This window comes from Podarcis raffonei, chromosome 3 (assembly GCF_027172205.1).
Source record: "Podarcis raffonei isolate rPodRaf1 chromosome 3, rPodRaf1.pri, whole genome shotgun sequence".
Classification (NCBI taxonomy): domain Eukaryota; kingdom Metazoa; phylum Chordata; class Lepidosauria; order Squamata; family Lacertidae; genus Podarcis; species Podarcis raffonei.
Window position 1 is genome coordinate 50,114,485 of NC_070604.1, and position 17,422 is coordinate 50,131,906.

The 17,422-nt window shown below is 40.4% G+C and overlaps 1 protein-coding gene across 5 annotated transcripts in view; it reads left to right on the forward strand.

Moving 5' to 3' along the window:
• GRIK2 (glutamate ionotropic receptor kainate type subunit 2) overlaps nucleotides 1-17,422 on the forward strand; it is a 439,072-nt gene that overhangs the window by 270,617 nt on the left and 151,033 nt on the right. For 4 of the 5 annotated variants that reach the window (XM_053381544.1, XM_053381541.1, XM_053381543.1 and 1 more), the window contains exon 12: nucleotides 11,091-11,314. The exons of the other annotated variant lie outside the window; for it this stretch is intronic. In XM_053381544.1, coding sequence (XP_053237519.1) covers nucleotides 11,091-11,314 — 224 coding nt within the window. The remainder of the gene's footprint in view (nucleotides 1-11,090; nucleotides 11,315-17,422) is intronic. 5 annotated transcript variants of the gene reach the window in all.

A 17,422-nucleotide genomic window follows, 5' to 3' on the forward strand; every position in this document is an offset into this window, starting at 1 on the left:
TCCTGACAAGACAGAAGTACTGTTCTTGGGGGACAGGGAGCGGGCTGGTGTGGAGGACTCCTTGGTCCTGAATGGGGTAACTGTGCCCCTGAAGAACCAGGTGTGCAACCTGGGAGTCATTTTGGACTCACAGATGTCCATGGAGGCGCAGGTTAATTCTGTATCCAGGGCAGCTGTCTACCAGCTCCATCTGGTATGCAGGCTGAGACCCTACCTGCCCGTGGACTGTCTCGCCAGAGTGGTGCATGCTATAGTTATCTCCCGCTTGGACTACTCTACGTGGCGCTACCTTTGAAGGTGACCCGGAAGCTACAACTAATCCAGAATGCGGCAGCTAGACTGGTGACTGGGGATGGCTGCCGAGACCATGTAACACTGGTCCTGAAAGACCTACATTGGCTCCCAGTATGTTTCCGAGCACAATTCAAAGTGTTGGTGTTGATCTTTAAAGCCCTAAATGACCTTGGCCCAGTATACCTGAAGGAGCATCTCCACCCCCATTGTTCAACCCAGACACTGAGGTCCAGCACCGAGGGCCTTCTGGCGGTTCCGTCACTGCGAGAAGCTAAGCTACAGGGAACCAGGCAGAGGGCCTTCTCAGTAGTGGCGCCCGCCCTGTGGAACGCTCTCCCATCAGATGTCAAAGAGATAAACAACTACCTGACATTTAGAAGACATCTGAAGGCTGCCCTATTCAGGGAAGTTTTTAATGTGTGACATTTTAATATATTTTTAATCTTTGTTGGAAGCCGTCCAGATGGGCGGGGTACAAATACTATATTATCATCATCCTCCTCCTCCTAGGTTAATTGAGTACAATGAGAAAGGAATGACTCCTTGAAGACAGAGGGTGGGGGCACAAGGTTTGAAATATGTACATCCAAACCCAACCGTCGTAAGTAAACTTGTAGTACATAGATGAACACTTAGAATTTTTTAATGCCAGGTACACATTAGCATAAAGTAACAGATAAAAAAACATAATAGAACATCAAACATTTTAAACTTCCCTGTTCATACATTACTATTGATTTGAGCTTCTGAAGTGCAGTAAGTGTAACTATGATAAACATTTAAGCTATCCTCTAAATCACCAAACACTGGGAAGTGTACAGCTCTTAGGATCATTACCAGTCATTCACAAGGCATTTCCAAAATTGCAACTGTATTTCAAACCGAACTTCAAAGCTCGACGTGCTGCTGGCAAAGGTGCCACCACATGGCTTTACTCATTGTATTAAGGAAATTGGCATGTTGTTCTTTGGCTATTTTTGGAGAACTGATGAATAAATTCTTCAAGTGTGCAAAAACAGCTCCTCCCTAAAGTTACATTGTAAGTGCAATTGCAGAAGAACATGGCAAAGTAATTTAAAATGGGCTTGGCTCTTATTCATTGTGAACAGCCATGCATAATGCCAAGTCTGAAAGGTGTGTGTAGCCTTGTTCAGACTGCTTTGCATTACAGTTGAGGCGGGGGCCTTCCCACTGGCCATGCCTCTGGGTGTGTGTCTTTTTGATTGAGACCCTGTCTCAATGTAAGGATGTACATGCATGCTGCAAGAACTTGTGATGCACGCCTTTCTTAGGAGTATCGTTCACACGTATTAAAGCTATGTACATAATAAAGTACAGCAACGAAGTGCGTTCAGAGTGCCTGTTCTCAAATACCCAGCCACCCGCATACTCAATTCATATGTTTAATAATAATAATAATAGTGCCCCGCCCATCTGACTGGGTTGTCGCAGAGACTCTGGGTGGCATATAAAGTATAAACACTTGTGGACTCACTTGCAGTGACCCCCCACCCCAGGGACAAAAGGTTTAAGAAACTGTACAAGACAATGTTCTGGGATTTGAAAATGGGCCACATAACATTTGAAAATGTTATTGATTATAGTTGTAGGTAGGCTTTGGCTCAGGCACTGGGTGTATATCTATTCTTAGCCTCCAGGTGGAGGGCTGATGCTTGAACACTCTGGTTCATCACCTAAGCACTGCCATCTCTGACCAACAGTGGGTCAATTTGAATTCAAGGGGATGGTGGGATCCTCAGTAATACAGTGGTACCTTTGGTTGTGAATGCCTCTGGTTGCGCACACTCGGGGTTACGAGCTCTGCTAACCAAGAAGTAGCCACTCCTGGTTGTGAACTTTGCCCCAGGATGTGAGTAGAAATCGCGCGCTGGAGGTGCACACGCAGTGGGAGGCGCCATTAGCGAAAGCGTGCCTCATGTTACGAGCGGTTTCCGGTTATGAACAGACCTCTGAAACAGATTTCGTTTGTAACCAGAGGTACCACTGAACCATGTTTTCTGGATAGTACCACTTGGTTGGCAATTTGTTTATTTAGAGAATTCATTTATCCTCTCACCTTCAGTAATACTATTTCCAGGACAGCTGAAAGAGAAGATACACTGAAAAGTTGCAATGTCACACTAGGCTGCATTTACATGTTATGCTACACAGCACTGTATGATCTTTGTCTTGGTTAGATCAATATCAGCTTGTAAACCAATGTTTGGAAAGGATCAGCAAACTAGGATGTTGAATTTATAAAGCTTATCACTGAGTATATGGGAAACAAAAGGAAACAGCTCTAAACTATGGTTTGCTTGTTTTAGAGTTGGGAACTCCAGTCTACTAAGATAGGTTCTTTTTAACCTTGCTTAGCACTAACCATGGTTTGGTGCAACGTCTGAATTGAGTTTATCACAGCAATGGTAATGAATCACAATTAGAAAATGATGGGTTGTATCTGATGAGGGCAACCTGTTTGCACAACAGAACGCTTTACTCTTTCTCTCTCTCTCTCTCCTCCCTTCCCACTCTCCCAAATCTATTCTGAAGCAGATTTTTGGGGAGCACATGTGCAAAGGGGTAGAGGGGGGCTCCCATGTACAACTGGAAGCCCTTGCACAAACAGCATGATTTGTACCCCACACCAGAGTTAAGTACTGCAGACTAATGAATTCACTGTGCAACTGCCTGTATTAGCTGATGAGGATCCAGTTGCTGTGAGTGGCTACAATTTTAATCTTGTTTCTCATGCAATAAGTCAGTCAAGCAATGCATTATTATAGCCATAAAACCAACTGTCTGCAGTTTCCTATTCAGAATTTTCCTTGACAGCCTCCTATTAAAGTGCTGACCTTGGTTACTAACTTGAAGTGGGAAATAATCATATCCTTTTAAGATTCTATTCTTTCTCTTGTAATATATAATTACTGTGACAAAATGTTATATAAAATCCAGTCGTATTAGACTTAAATTCTGATTTAAAAACATGCTAAATGAAATATAATGCCATATGATGCCAACATTACAGGTCCAACATTGCGTACATTGTGCTACTTGGATAATCCGTGCACCATTTGGATCCCCCCCAACCCTAATGAAGACAATTAAACTAATGGGAAAATAATTAGAATTTTTTATAATTTCATAAAAATGTATAATTTTAACTGATTTTCATTGTACTGAATTTTTGGAACACTGCTTAGAGAAAATTATAATTAAGATGTATATAAATTATAGAAATAAATAAAATAAATACATTATAGTGAGTTGCATGTAAGCAAGAGGAGTGATTACTTTTGAAATTCTGAAAACAGATCGCAATGCTGCAGAACTGATTAGACATGTTCCCATGTCGTCAGTTCAGTCGGCTTGTGTGGTCGCCTCTCTAAGCATCTGGTTAATCCCTGACACAGAGCAAGTTTAGTCTGCCCAAGTCTTCCAAGCTCTGGTATGTCTCCAGTAACACACAGTTGTGTGGACAAAGGCTAGGGTGATCTTTAAGCCATTTCCATGATTTCAGCCGCACTTTCCTCAAGTGCCTTCATTTTCCCACATAGAATTATAGAATTGTAGAGTTAGAAGGTACCACAAGGGCCATCTAGCCCAAATTTCCTGCAATGCAGGAATCTTTTGCCAAACGTGGGGCTCAAACCCACGACTCTAAGATTAAGAGTCATGCTCTACTGATTGAGCTATGAAGTGTTTAGGCCAGCTCACAGTAGCCTTTTTCCTGTGTGAGAGGAATGTGTTGGTGTGACTTAGTATCATATATTTTTGTGTCTTCTACAAGAACATAAAAACTCTGCCTTTCTAGTAATATTCAATGTATTTACATATGAGGGATTTTCACTGAAATGTTTTTAAGTGGAATGGGTATGTCCTATTTCAGCATCTCAATTTTGCGCAGTGTTAAAACAGGCATAATTTTACATTTCCCCCGAATAAAGTGAGGTCAGAGTCTTGTCAGGAAGCAGGTGGGCTTATTTCTGTCTCTATTTTGTCTATGCTGAATCACATCTTAATGATTAGTTTACATTTTGTCATATATTTCAAACGTGAAACTGCCCTCTTGCACCAAGATTCTGGCAGCAAAACCCAGATAATCTCATTCAGCTAGTGGAAACCCATTTGTCTGCTTGCGTCTTTATGTAAAGCAGAAATAAAAACTGCAAGGCAGCAATTTATTTCTGCACAGAAAATGGCATAGTAAAATGGGAGAGAAAACTACTTAGAATGTATTTTGCTGAAATATACGACTTTCACTTCCTTTTTTTATTTCATGCACTGATGTTCAGTTAAGCTACGGTAGATTTAGAGCATAAGCTGCTGTACAAAGCAATACATGCTAAAGATGAGACGAAGATAACAAATCTGTACTGTTGCTTGCTTGAATCATTCATGTCAGCCTGAACAACTAGATAACACACAATCTGTTGGACCAACTTTTATGTACATGCATGGGGGGGAGGGGTTATTTTTTGTTTCTGTTCTTGTTTCTATTATGTATTTTATGGTTTTTATCATGTATTTTTATGTTGTGACTGCCCTGAGATCTATGGATGAAGTGGATATACAAATTATTCTCCTCCTCCTCCTCCTCCTTCATCATCATCATCATTTTACTCATTTAAGTGAGCCACAGAGAATAATAAATACTCCTTGTCTGAAAAGAAGTCTATGGCTATAGAGTATCAGAAATTTGTAACTTCATAGTTTGAGCCAATTAAGTGTTCTTGCTAAAAAGCAACCAGCAAGCACACATATGCATGGTAGATTCTTGGAACAAACTGATCAGAGAGGTCTTTGGATCAGCCCCTGGTGAATGAAAATGTTGACTCATTCTGCAGCTGTTTTTGAGAGATTTCATGCTAAGGTTTATCAGGAAAGAGCCTGATGTTCTCAAAAGTTTAGAAAATCTGCCTTCACACTCACAGTGATATGGGGCACTTGGCAGCCAGCTTCCAGCTGGGCATCTCTTCCTGGAATAGTCTTGTGAACATGCGATGCCACTGTGAGCAAGTGCTTTCACTAAATGCTTTCAGGATTAATCTAAAATGGTAAATGTGATTTTCCCTCTGGGTCCTTTAAAATTTACTTATTTTTACTGGGACGTTTCAGTCACCACTCAACCATTTCAAAGCAATCCTTACACTCATTGGAATTTAGAAAAGTGAAAATTTTGAATAATAGCTGTGTATTGTGAATTTAATAACTGCTTTAAATGTGTACTGAGTCAAATTTCTCATTCAACCCTTCCAGTTTAGCTTGCAGACTTTGCCTCTATTTTTAACCAGATTGGGAGGCTTCAGCAAACCCAAATAAAATTAAAAGGGAGAAATGTGCTAATATGTTTTCTGGGGCTCTACGCAGCTCCATACAATTTTTTTATCCTTTGCTGTTTTCTATAATCTGTGCTCTTGATCTCACTGGTGTATATCTGATGCTCGTTTCCTCACCAAGGCTGTCAACTTCCCCCTTTTTTTAAGGGAAACTCTCTTATTCCGAATAGGATTCCTCACAAGAAAAGGAAAAAGTTGACAGCTATGTTCCTCACCCATCTCTGCATCCCATCCCATCCCATCTCCTCCTATCCAGGTTCTTAGTAAAATGAAATATCCTGTGAAAAGCTAAATTTCAGGAGCATAGGCAAATTCTGGAAATCAATTACTTAGATCCAGATTTCGAAGAAAAGGGCAGTTTCAAACCTTGGCTTTCCATTCCCTGTGCATCTACCCCCCCCAAAAAAAATGCTCCAAAGAATTGGGAAGCTCTCGAGCGTGGGAGCTGCTTTAGGTGTGTGGTGTTATTTTAAATAGTATTTATTTTATGTTGTTTTTAGAAGACTGGGGAGAGTGGTGGCTATCTGTGCTGGTACAGATTCTCTTCCTTTTCTTGGAAATCAAACATGTTTTGAATGGTCAGTAAAGAAAACCGAGCTCAAACAAATGCACTGCAGCCCACAGGAGTTCTTTGTAAAACACAGGCCTCCTCACCCTGCACTTATCAAAACTATGAGCATTTTGCTGGTTGATAGTAGTGTGATCTGGCCCAGAAACTTTGTCTAGACCAAGACAAACTCTTTATGGAATATAGACTTCTGCAGTTTTCATTTCATTCATTTTTTCTAATATTTATGCTTTTAATATTTGTACATTGCCTGCAACCCAGATAAAATTTAATAAAGCACTTATTAAAAAACACATTCAGGCAAACAAGTGTGCTAGCATACCATGACTACAGGCTAGCATTTGTACTGTAGACTTTAATGCAAGCAAACTAACAGTGGATATATAAAAGCACTGTCTGTGTCTTTTGTGGCAGCAATTTATCGTTAAAAATTTTAAAAGTTAGACAGCTAGCAACTAATTGAAAATACGTGGGCGATTAATTAAACTCATGTACATTATGAAAAAGACATGTAAAACATGAAAGGTAAATATAGAGCCAAAACCAAACCAACGTTGTACTCCAATTCTGTACTATTTACATATCTGGGGAAAAGTCTAATTGAACTCAATGGGATTGCTTCTGTGTAGGATTGCACTGCTAAATATTCCAAGAAATTATTATAATATTGTGTTCTTCTTCCAGAAGTCAGACTGGGATAGCTCAGTGTCATACAAACGCTTTTCAAATAGGGGAGTTGAATGTGAGATTAACTGGTAACTAAAGCCATGTGCATTTTGAACTGCAGTTAATGGAGGTGCCATTAGTTTGATAGGGGCATGCCTAAGTCATGTGCAAATCCTTAAGTGAAGTAATGTTGGACCTGGACAATGTCTGTATAGGAAGCCAATGTTAAGCACAGTGTAATCTGCTGAAAGCTCTTTAGCGGAAAGGCAGGAAAGAAATGTAACAAATAAGTACAGTGTTAAAATCCAATAAGTGCTTCCCTCTGCCTTCATAAGTACATAAACTCTGGGTTGTGCTGTGGAGATATAAGTCACCCTCCGGTTAAAAACAATGCCATTGATTGTACCCTTGGCGAACGCCTGTTGAAACTGTAAGCAGAATGTTGCCTCTACTTCATAAAACAAAAGCTGTGAGGAACAACAGCTGCGCTTTTAAAACTCGTTTGCTGTGAGGCAGCCCTCGCAGGTGGACAGCCTTTATATTTCCTAAAACTACTTTTACTAAAACTATATTTGGCGTGCAGCAAGATTTTTCATAGGGGAATAGTTAGGGCCAGAGGTGCCAGCTTGTGAGGAGGATTGGGGAGGGGACTAGCCTAAGGGGACTAGCCTGGCCCCCTTAGTCCAATGACCACATGCCACTGATTTTTGCTATCTGTTGGGGCCAATAGAAAGCTTATTTTTCAAACCTGTTTGTGGGATAGAAATGTCAGGGTATGTTCGACAGTTGGGAACAGAAGGGGTAATACTGACCCATACCCCATAGCCCAGTGATGGCCAAACTTGGCCCCCCAGCTGTTTTTGGGACTACAACTCCCATCATCCCTAGCCAACATGACCAGTGGTCAGGGATGATGGAAATTGTAGTCCATCACTGCCATAGCCCCTCCTTCAAAGAACCCTGATTGTGGCAAGGAAAGGCATTTTCAGCATGGGAGGGGCACCACTGGAAAGCAAGGGATAATCTTTCCTCCCCAAGAGGCAACTTCCCTCACAAACACCTCTCCTCTGTTATAATTAGGTTTCAAAGAAGCCTCCTATTGAAGCCAATAAACTCTTGCTAAAGCCTATTTCCAGCATGGGAGCAGGGAGGGGATTAGTTGGTAAGAAGTCACAGGTGTGAGGGCTAGTTAACTATCCCTTTCCCAAAGCATGGCCCACATTGCAATTAGGCTTAAGGGGGGATTCTATTGGCTAGAATGCTTCTTTGAAGCCTCATTGCAGCAGTGGGAGGGGTCTCTACAGGTGCAGGTGTTGTTTTGGTGATCCATGGTTTACAGATATTTCTGGCATGGTCATGGATGAGTCTTTTCTTAGCCTGGTAAGTTTATTACACTATTGATATTCCCTTTGATGTTCTGTTCATGTTTATTAACAGACTGCAGACTTGGCTTTCCTCTTAGCTGCTTTGTTGGGTTTTCTTTGGGATAGGAATGTGGGTTATAAATCGAAATGAAGTGAAATTTTCCAGTCTAATAGAGACCAGCATAACCAGCCACTTATATGTTGCATGGACAACTCTTTGAGCAGTTTTCTTATATAGGGTTTTCTTTGTGATAGTTGTGATATATGGACTTGCTTAAATATATGCTTTTGTTGGCAGAGGTGAGCACCATAGCTGGCCTCAATACAACCTACTGGCTCCACTGTTGAAGGAGTGACCAGCTCAAAGTTGCCACACTCTACAAGTTAGTTTTTTCAGGCATTGAAAAGTTTTGAAGCTCTTGAAACTTCATAGTTAAATAATATCAGGTTTCCTCTTTTATTAGTTGGGTGTGGTTTTATGCGTGACTTTGCCCAGTTGTGATACTCATGAACTCTCTGTGAGTTTTAGTTGCAGATTCAGAAATGCATATAAATATGTGGGTTTTGCTTTAAATTTTGATTGTTGTAGTTATTTTTGCATTATAACTGTGTTGGCTGAAAAGCAGCCTGTAAATAAACCTCTGCTGTAGCAAGTTCACCAAATATAGGGCCATAGTAAAAGCCTTTTACCCATAATATTTTGTTCTATCAAATAGAGTTGAAAGGCTAAAATGGAAAAGATCTCATTTGTTATGGAGATGTAGGTGTTTGCAGAGTGATGACATGACATCTTCATGAGTGTCAACCATAAGTGTGTTTTATTATCTCAGTTGGCTGCTTTGCCCTGTAACTGGAAAGAGAGGTGCAATAAAAATGTGTGGTGGTACACAGAGCTGAAGGTATAACCGTATTTTGCATAACTTAGACATTGTCTTTGGAGTAATGATCATCATGTTAATGTTGTGGTTCTCTATGGAGGTTGGAAGTGATGCTCTTAAGCTTGATCCTCTGAACTTTTAATACACCACAAAATCTGTTTAACACAGCGGGGCATATTGTATCTAATAAAAAACAATAAATACAGCAGAAACTATAGTTTGTGGAGGAGTTGTCAAGTTAGCATGGGGGGGGGGGAAGCATGGCAAACTTCACCTCTTCAAGTTAGGCAATCAATCTTTGGTCTTGCATAAATGCTCTTCAATATAATGAAATTAAGGTACAGTATATTAAGCCAGTTGTAGGATTCCCACTCTCCAAATCTGTGTGAAAGGGCCTGTTTGTTTGTGTTCGGCTAACCAGCTGATAAACAGAAGCAGTAGTAGCCAGAGTGTGCTACAATTGATGGTAGCGTTCCCTGAGTGGAGTTCTGCTTAGGCCGCTCCAACCAGCAAGATGCAGGGAGAAAGAGACATTTTTTTCGCTGATTTCTCCTTCAGTGGCACCTCCTATGATGTTCTCAAAGGTGCCACAAGAATCTTTGTTCTTTTGGAGGAACAGGCTAACACGGCTACTTCATACCATGTATGAGAGTTATTTATAAGTTCTTTTAGAGCATGCTGCTCACATGTAAATGTGCTACAGATATGCTCAGGGAGCATGGACAAATGTGCTCAACTCTTCCCCTTAGTGTTGCTGTGCCTGTAAACCTCAAGGCAATGTAAAGTTGAGCCTGAAGCAGGGAAGCTCCTCTACTTATGGAGGCTTCCCACATGAGTTAGAATGCTGTTTTTTTAGGGGGATGGGAATAGCAGTGTTGAAGCAGCCCAGAGCTTTAGCGTCTCCACTCTCCCTGGTTGTGTGTAGCATTTACATGCCAGCACTGCATACAAATAGGGCTGTGGAGTCAAACTAAATAACCACTACATTCTGTAACAGGTGTGTTTGCCACCCTAGGGTCCTATGGAAGGGAGGGCAGGATTTAAAATATAATAAATAAATTGAATGAAAATAATTAACCCATTTGAAAATGGAGCGCCTGTGTTTGAGCAACTGTATGGCAGTATCGTTGATGCTTCTGAAGTCAATGACAAACCCTTTTCTTTCAAGAATCAGAAGGGGGGGGTTTGATTTGAATACAAAGTTTTTACATTGCTAAGGGGGAAAATGAACATCTTAAACTGAACTTGAAAATAAGAATTCATGACTATGATCCAGAGAGCTCCCCTAAGAATATGAAAGTGCCTCTGCATTCCCAGTGGTAAATTTAGGAGTGGCAACAGAGAGTAACAGCAGTTTCTGACTTTGCTTTTCAAATTTTGAAGCTTTTGAAACTTGTTAGTATTCCCAACTGCATTTTTTTAAATAAAAAAATAAGGGAGAGTCAAAGATGCCACTATTTAGCACAGATCTAATTGCATGGTTCTCTGTATTGATTGTGGTTCAAGGGTTTAAAATGTGAGCCTAATTCTCTTGTTGCGTGTCTATCAGAACAAGTTAAATGAAATGGAGAATGTTTTAATGCTTAAAATCCATTCAGCCCTCCAGTATATATTTTGAAGGGAAATCCCCACTACCACCACCTTCAAATAGAGCATGTTATAAATGAAATATTAAATGGGATTCCACAAGTAGTCACTTCTTTTCAGATTTTTTTCTCCATATCTTTAATGGTATCTGTAAACACTGCAGTGTTCAAAACTCTTGGAGGAAGAGTAGCAGTATAAATCAGCTTCTTTACTGGAGGAGGAGCAGAAGCAGAGCTTTAAATTTCAGCTTAATTGGTACCGAGACAGGGCTCTCAAAGTGTATAAGTCTGTGTTTTATTTAATTTGATTGCCTGCTTCTGTCTGCTGCTTTTGACTTATGGCCTATTTCTCTCTCCCTCTCTCCTTCTCTCTTTTCTTCCTTTGCAAACAGAAAGCTGACCTTGCCGTTGCACCACTGGCTATTACGTATGTTCGAGAGACGGTCATCGACTTTTCCAAGCCCTTTATGACTCTCGGAATAAGTATATTGTACCGCAAGCCCAATGGTACAAACCCGGGCGTCTTCTCCTTCCTGAATCCTCTCTCCCCTGATATCTGGATGTATATTCTGCTGGCTTACTTGGGTGTCAGTTGTGTGCTCTTTGTCATAGCCAGGTAACATGTGAAACCTTTTTGTGGTATTTTGGCAATTGTTACCTTTTCTTCCCCTCAAGAATAATTGTCAAAAGTCACAAATCCTTCCTTACTTTCTTGTTCTCATTTTTTGATATGTAGGGCAGGAATCTCCAACATTTGGGGGCCAATGGGCACATTTGGAGTTTTGAAAACTATCATGGGCACCAGTCACAAAATGGCTAGTGTGGAGAGATCTGGCATTTTAAAAAAGGTGACTATGGAGACTGCCATATCTAAAAGAGCAGAAAAAGAGGAAGACAAAATGATGTAGGCATGTCCCTCAATCGGTGCACTTGTTCACAGAGAGAAGCTCTTTGGAGGGTGGGAGCGTAGTGCAGCAGCCAGTGAATTGTGGCAATGCTTAGGGGTGAGTGTTCAGTATAGCTGTGGCTGAATTAGTGGAAAGAGGAACTGCAAAGAATCTCTCAGGCACTGTAGATATTTGCTGAGGCCTTTTGCAGGCACCGTGGGATAAACGGGTGTGCATTCTGACCTCTGTGGATACCACCTTGGAGACCCATTCTGTAGAGGGCCACTCAGTCCTACAAAGGGCTCACATGATGATCTGCAGGGTCCTACACTCCCATGATGCCTTTCGCCTGCTGGTTATATCACAAAACCCTCTGTAGACTGGTATGCCTACTAACAGATAACTGAATCATATTTGGCATAGCATTCAAATGAAATAGATATTCAGATTAATATTGATAAGGATATCAGAAAACTAAAAACAAAACTCTTGACCCTTGTGTGCAGTGTTTGGGTGCTCTAAATCCTGCTAGCCCAGCTTCTGCTGGGCCAGCTCTACCCTTTCCATGTGTTGAGGGAAGATCTGAGGAGAGGATCCTATTCTATGTGCATTGTCTTGCCCATGTTTTAGAACCCTGGTCACACAATGTTCTAACTTACAGTGGTGAGGGTGGTGGGATTTAGAATAGGGATGGGGAGCCTTTAACTTGTGGCTCAGCCACAAGGATAAAACAAACAAAACAAAACACTACCTACTCACTGGTTTGATTTAGCCACACCTAAGGATACTTGACGACTTAGGAAGGTTCATTTAGACATTAGTTTGAAAACCTTTATTGTAAATTTAAATATGCAGCAAAAGGTTTTTTTATGTAACAAATTGGTCAGAGTAATGCACATTTGCAGTGATGCTGCTCTGCTGTTCTAAGATTACCAGAGTTGGCTGCTTCCCTCACAACTGTGTTCCTCTGTCTCTCTGTCTATCTACCTGTCTGTCTGTCTGTCCATCTACCTAGTTCTCCTTTTTTCTTGGCACAGAGTTATTCCTGCAGCCTTACATGATCTGTTTATCTCTGTTCACTGTGGAGATCCACTTAATCCACTTCTCTTATGCCAGAACTGTCATCAGTATTATATATCAGGGACGTCCAACTCCCAATAGACTGCGATCTACTCACAGTATAAAAAGCTGCCAGTGATCTACCCATTGTCGTTGGATGGGCCAAAGTTGTTGAGCTTTAAACCACAGTTGTTCAGCTTCCTCCCCCCTTTTTGGGGGGAGGAAAGAGATCTCTGAGAGGCCAAAGATCTACCAGGAACACCCCATGATCTTCCAGTAGATCACGATCTACCTGATGGACATGCCTGTTATATATTATTTCCTCGAAATTTTATAAGAGATGGTATTATTCCCGTGGACATTGATGAAATAGTAGTCTTTTGAAAGTAGGGACAGTTGTGGCTCACCCCTGCATAAAATATGTGATGCTGTATTGGCCAACGATTGAGTTTGCTAGTTGATTCCAGTATCAGCTTTTTACTGTTCTTTAGGGGTGCCGACAAGTGTGTAGATGGGTATCTCAAAGACACTGTATAGTTGGATTTTCAGAAAGCTATTCACTACTCCCCAAACAAGCCCCAAAATAAATTTTGCAGTCATGTGGCCAGTGCTCCCCCCAGGGGGTACTCAAGGGTACGCAGTATCAGCACCTCTTTGGGTTTTGTTTAAAAAGTGTGGCACTATAACAACTTCATGGTGAGTACTGGCACCTATTTTTCTAGAAAAAAGCACCGTGTTTGGTTAAGATTAAAAGGCATTCCTGTGGATGGGTAACCAGGTGCAAGATAGTAGGCAAAGTGTAGATAGTATGCATACAATGAAAATAAAGTGATGTGGTGTGGACATGTTGTCTTTTAGGGCTAGTGGCATTCAGTTTCCTCACAAATTATCTAAAGCATGGTGAGATAGCACAAGCTTACAGATAAAGGTTATTGTAGATTTCAGATAAATTGTAACTTTGTAGAAACTTATTTCCGAGGTGATTGTGTGTGTGTGTGTGTGTGTGTGTGTGTAGCGTTTTAGCTAAAACAATAACAAAAATACATGTCGTACCATACACAACCTGCCTGTCTGTCTAGAAAGAGCAAAATCAGCTTTCTACCTTTCCACTTTACAGAACATTTCCCTGCATGTTGAAAAATGTTTAGCACTGGTTGATTCCAAAAAACAGGTTGATTTCACCAATGTTATAAAGTGATATGTTGATGGATTTTGTGTACACCTTCTTGAAAATGTGTTTTCCTACACTGGAAACACATTTTTTTCTGAGCATTCAAGCACTCTTTCAGTTTTCTTTTTTGTTTAGAAATATTCACTTGTTCTCACTCACTGAGCATGGTGGGATGTTTGTTGTCAGTAACCAATGCCATGTTTTTAACGGCCATTGTTGAGTGTTTTCTTTTTTAAAATTTATTTCTTGATATATTCTATCAGATGTTGAAAGCATCATCCTGATTGTAAACCATTCTAAAAACATACCAATGAGAATATAGATTTTGTTAAAACAGGGAGCTGGATTGAAGTTATATCATCTGATTTGTCTGTAACTTTAGAATAGGGATGAGAAACCTGTAGACTCCAACTCCCATCACCCCTGACTGTTGACCATGCTGGCTGTGACTGGTGGGAGATGGAGTCCAATGACATCTTGAAGGCCATAGGTTATCCTAGCCCTGCTTTAGATGTGCAGATACATGTACAGGTTAGATGTACAAAATGGTTCTTAGTTTTATGAGTAAACAATCCAAGTTCATGCACAGAAGGAAGGCTTAGGGGAAATTGTTCTTCTCCCCAATTGGAGGTGGTACTTGTTTAAATATCTGTCTGTGCTAACATGATCAACCAAATTAATACTGATTTCCCCCCTAATTGAAACGGAACCACTATATCCCATACACTATGGTCTGAAGAAGAATATTGAGAAAGTAAAATGCTCTGCCAAGGAGTCTACTTAAAGCTGTTGCTGGGACAGATGGTTTAACTTTGAAGCATAGTCGTCTTCTTCTTTGGCAATCACTCGTAGCTGAGTAAGATTGTCTTCCATAAACACGGTTTTAACAATGAGTCTGTAAGTGACTCTGGAGGCCAATTCTGGATCCACACGTCCTTCCACAGTGGGGACATTGGTTTCCAGGTGGGGGCTGATCACGGTGTGGATTTGCCTTCCTCCTAGCACGTTTCTCCCTTGCGTCCTGAGTTCAAGTGTCTTCAAAGCCCATGACACCTTTGGTAAAGGCTGTTCTCAAGTGATGTGTAAAATTTTTTGGAGACACCGTTGATGGAATCTTTCAAGGAGTTGGAGATGGCGTTTATAAGTGGTTCATGTTTCACAAGCATATAGTAAGGCTGGTAGTACAATAGCTGTGTAAACAAGCATTTTGGTTTCCCTGCGAATGTCCCGGTCCTCAAACACTCTGCACTTCAGTCGGGAGAAAGCCGCACTCACAGAGCTCAGGTGATGCTGGATTTCGGCATCAATGTTGGCTCTTGTGGAAAGATAACTGCCTAGGTAGGAGAAGTGATTGACATTTTCCAATGTTACACCATTGAGTTGGATTTGTGGCACTGTAGAGGGGTTATTTTGTACTTGTTGGTGCAGCACTTTGGTTTTTTGGATGTTGAGTGATAGGCCAAGCTTTTCGTAAGCTTCTGCAAAGATATTTAACATGGTTTGGAGGTCATCCTCTGAGCATGTGCACACTACGTTGTCATCAGCATACTGAAGCTCTATGACGGAAGTTACGGTATCCTTACTCTTTGTTTTCAGCCTGCTCAGATTGAAGAGCTTTCCATCTGTTCATTATATGATTTCTACTCCGGTGGGGAGTTTCCCTTCAACAGAGTGCAGGATCATGGCAATGAAAATAATGAATAGAGTTGGGGCAATAACACAACCCTGTTTAATACCTGATCTCACTGTGAATGGCTCACTTTGAGAGCCATTGTTATCTGCGATTGTTGCTGTCATATTATCATGGAGGAGCCGAATGATGTTTACAAATTTATCTGGGCAGCCAGTTTTCAGAAGGACAGTCTACAGGGCATTACGATTTACAGTGTTGAAAGCCTTAGTCAGGTCAATAAATGCCATATACAGGGGTTGGTTTTGCAATTTGCATTTTTCTTGAAGCTGTCGAGCGGTGAAAATCATGTCCACTGTCTCCCTAGAAGGCTGAAAACCATTTTGGGATTCAGGAAGAGTCACCTTGGATATTGTTATGAGACAGTTTGCTAAGATCCTTGCAAGAATTTTGCTGGCTGCAGCTAATAGAAAGATGCCTCAATAGTTTCCACAATCAGTTCTGTCACCTTTTTTTAAAGAGATTGATAATTTTGGCATCTCTAAAGTCTGCTGGGATTTCTTCTCTTTCCCAGATTTTTTCGAAGTTGTTGTGTAAGTTCAATTCTGCCCACTTTGAAGATTTCGGCAGGTATCCCATCAGGTCCGCTGGCTTTGTTGTTTTTCATTTGGTTAATAGCTGTACGCAACTCTCCCAGATTTGGAGATACTGCAAGCTCATCTCTAATTTGTTTTTGCAGGATTTTTGAGAGGACTTCAGCTACGGGGGAGTTGCGGTTAAGGAGATGTTGGTAATGTTCTTTCCAGCACAGTGCAATAGCTTCTTTATCTTTTAGAAGTGTGATACCATCTGCTGAGCGTAGGGGGCATATGCAATGATTTATTGGCCCATAGATGGTCTTTGTGGCTTTAAAGAAACTCTGTGCATCATGAGTGTCAGCTAAGCGCTGGATCTCTTGAGCTTTTTTTATCCACCAGGTGTTTTTTAGTTCTCTGGTTCTTCTTTGAACCTCAGCCTTAGTGTTGGCATAGGTTTTTTTCTTAGGGTTCACAGATGGTTTAACTTTGAAGCACAGTAGCAGGCTGCTGATGGGTTCATGCCTATGCAGTGTTCATTTAAATAGCTGTAGTCATAAAATAATGACTGCCAGTAAGTCCTGTACTTATCTTATGTTAGACACATTATGTAGTATATGTATTTATACTAGTTATAACATATATTTTGCAATGGCTAATTTTTCATGTTTTTCATTGTGCTGTATTTATACAACAGGCTTGCTCTGACATTTTAAATCAGTTGCTGTTGGTTTTTGTCATTTTTTGGAAATATCACATTGGCATATGCACATTAGTAGCAGGGAATCATTATAAAATAGATACAGATTACTAGCAAATAGTCATTGTTCAGTGTTTGTGTTTGGTCTCGTGACATGGTTTCTGCCTCTTGAAAGATGGAGCTAATATTTATAATCCTAAAAGAGAGAATGTTAGTGTAAAGCCAACTATCAGAGAATAACACGTAAGGAAATTTGATTTCCCTCCCGTAAAATCTTAAATCGAATTTTATATATACATGGATTTTGTTCTGTTTTCAGGATGCAGTTTAGTGAACAGTTTTTCATTCATAAGGACCACTGAAATTCATTATACTTATTTGTTGAGTAACTGTGTAATGCTGCAACCTAAAATAATTGGCTTTCTTAATGCTTGAAGAGCAACAATATTTGTAATCTATACAATTTTCACATTTTAAAAATATATCCACAACAAATGCCTGAGTTTGTCATTGACTTGCAATTTTACCTTATAGCAGGAAAAGTTTTAAAATATTATTTTAAATCTAAATATAGTTTTTTAAAAATTCTGAGTCTATAACCCACTCTGTATCCACCGAATACCTAAGCAGTATACAGAAATAGACTATAAACCCTAGTACACATAGTAACACAGTTTTAAAACAACATAAAGACCATCAAGA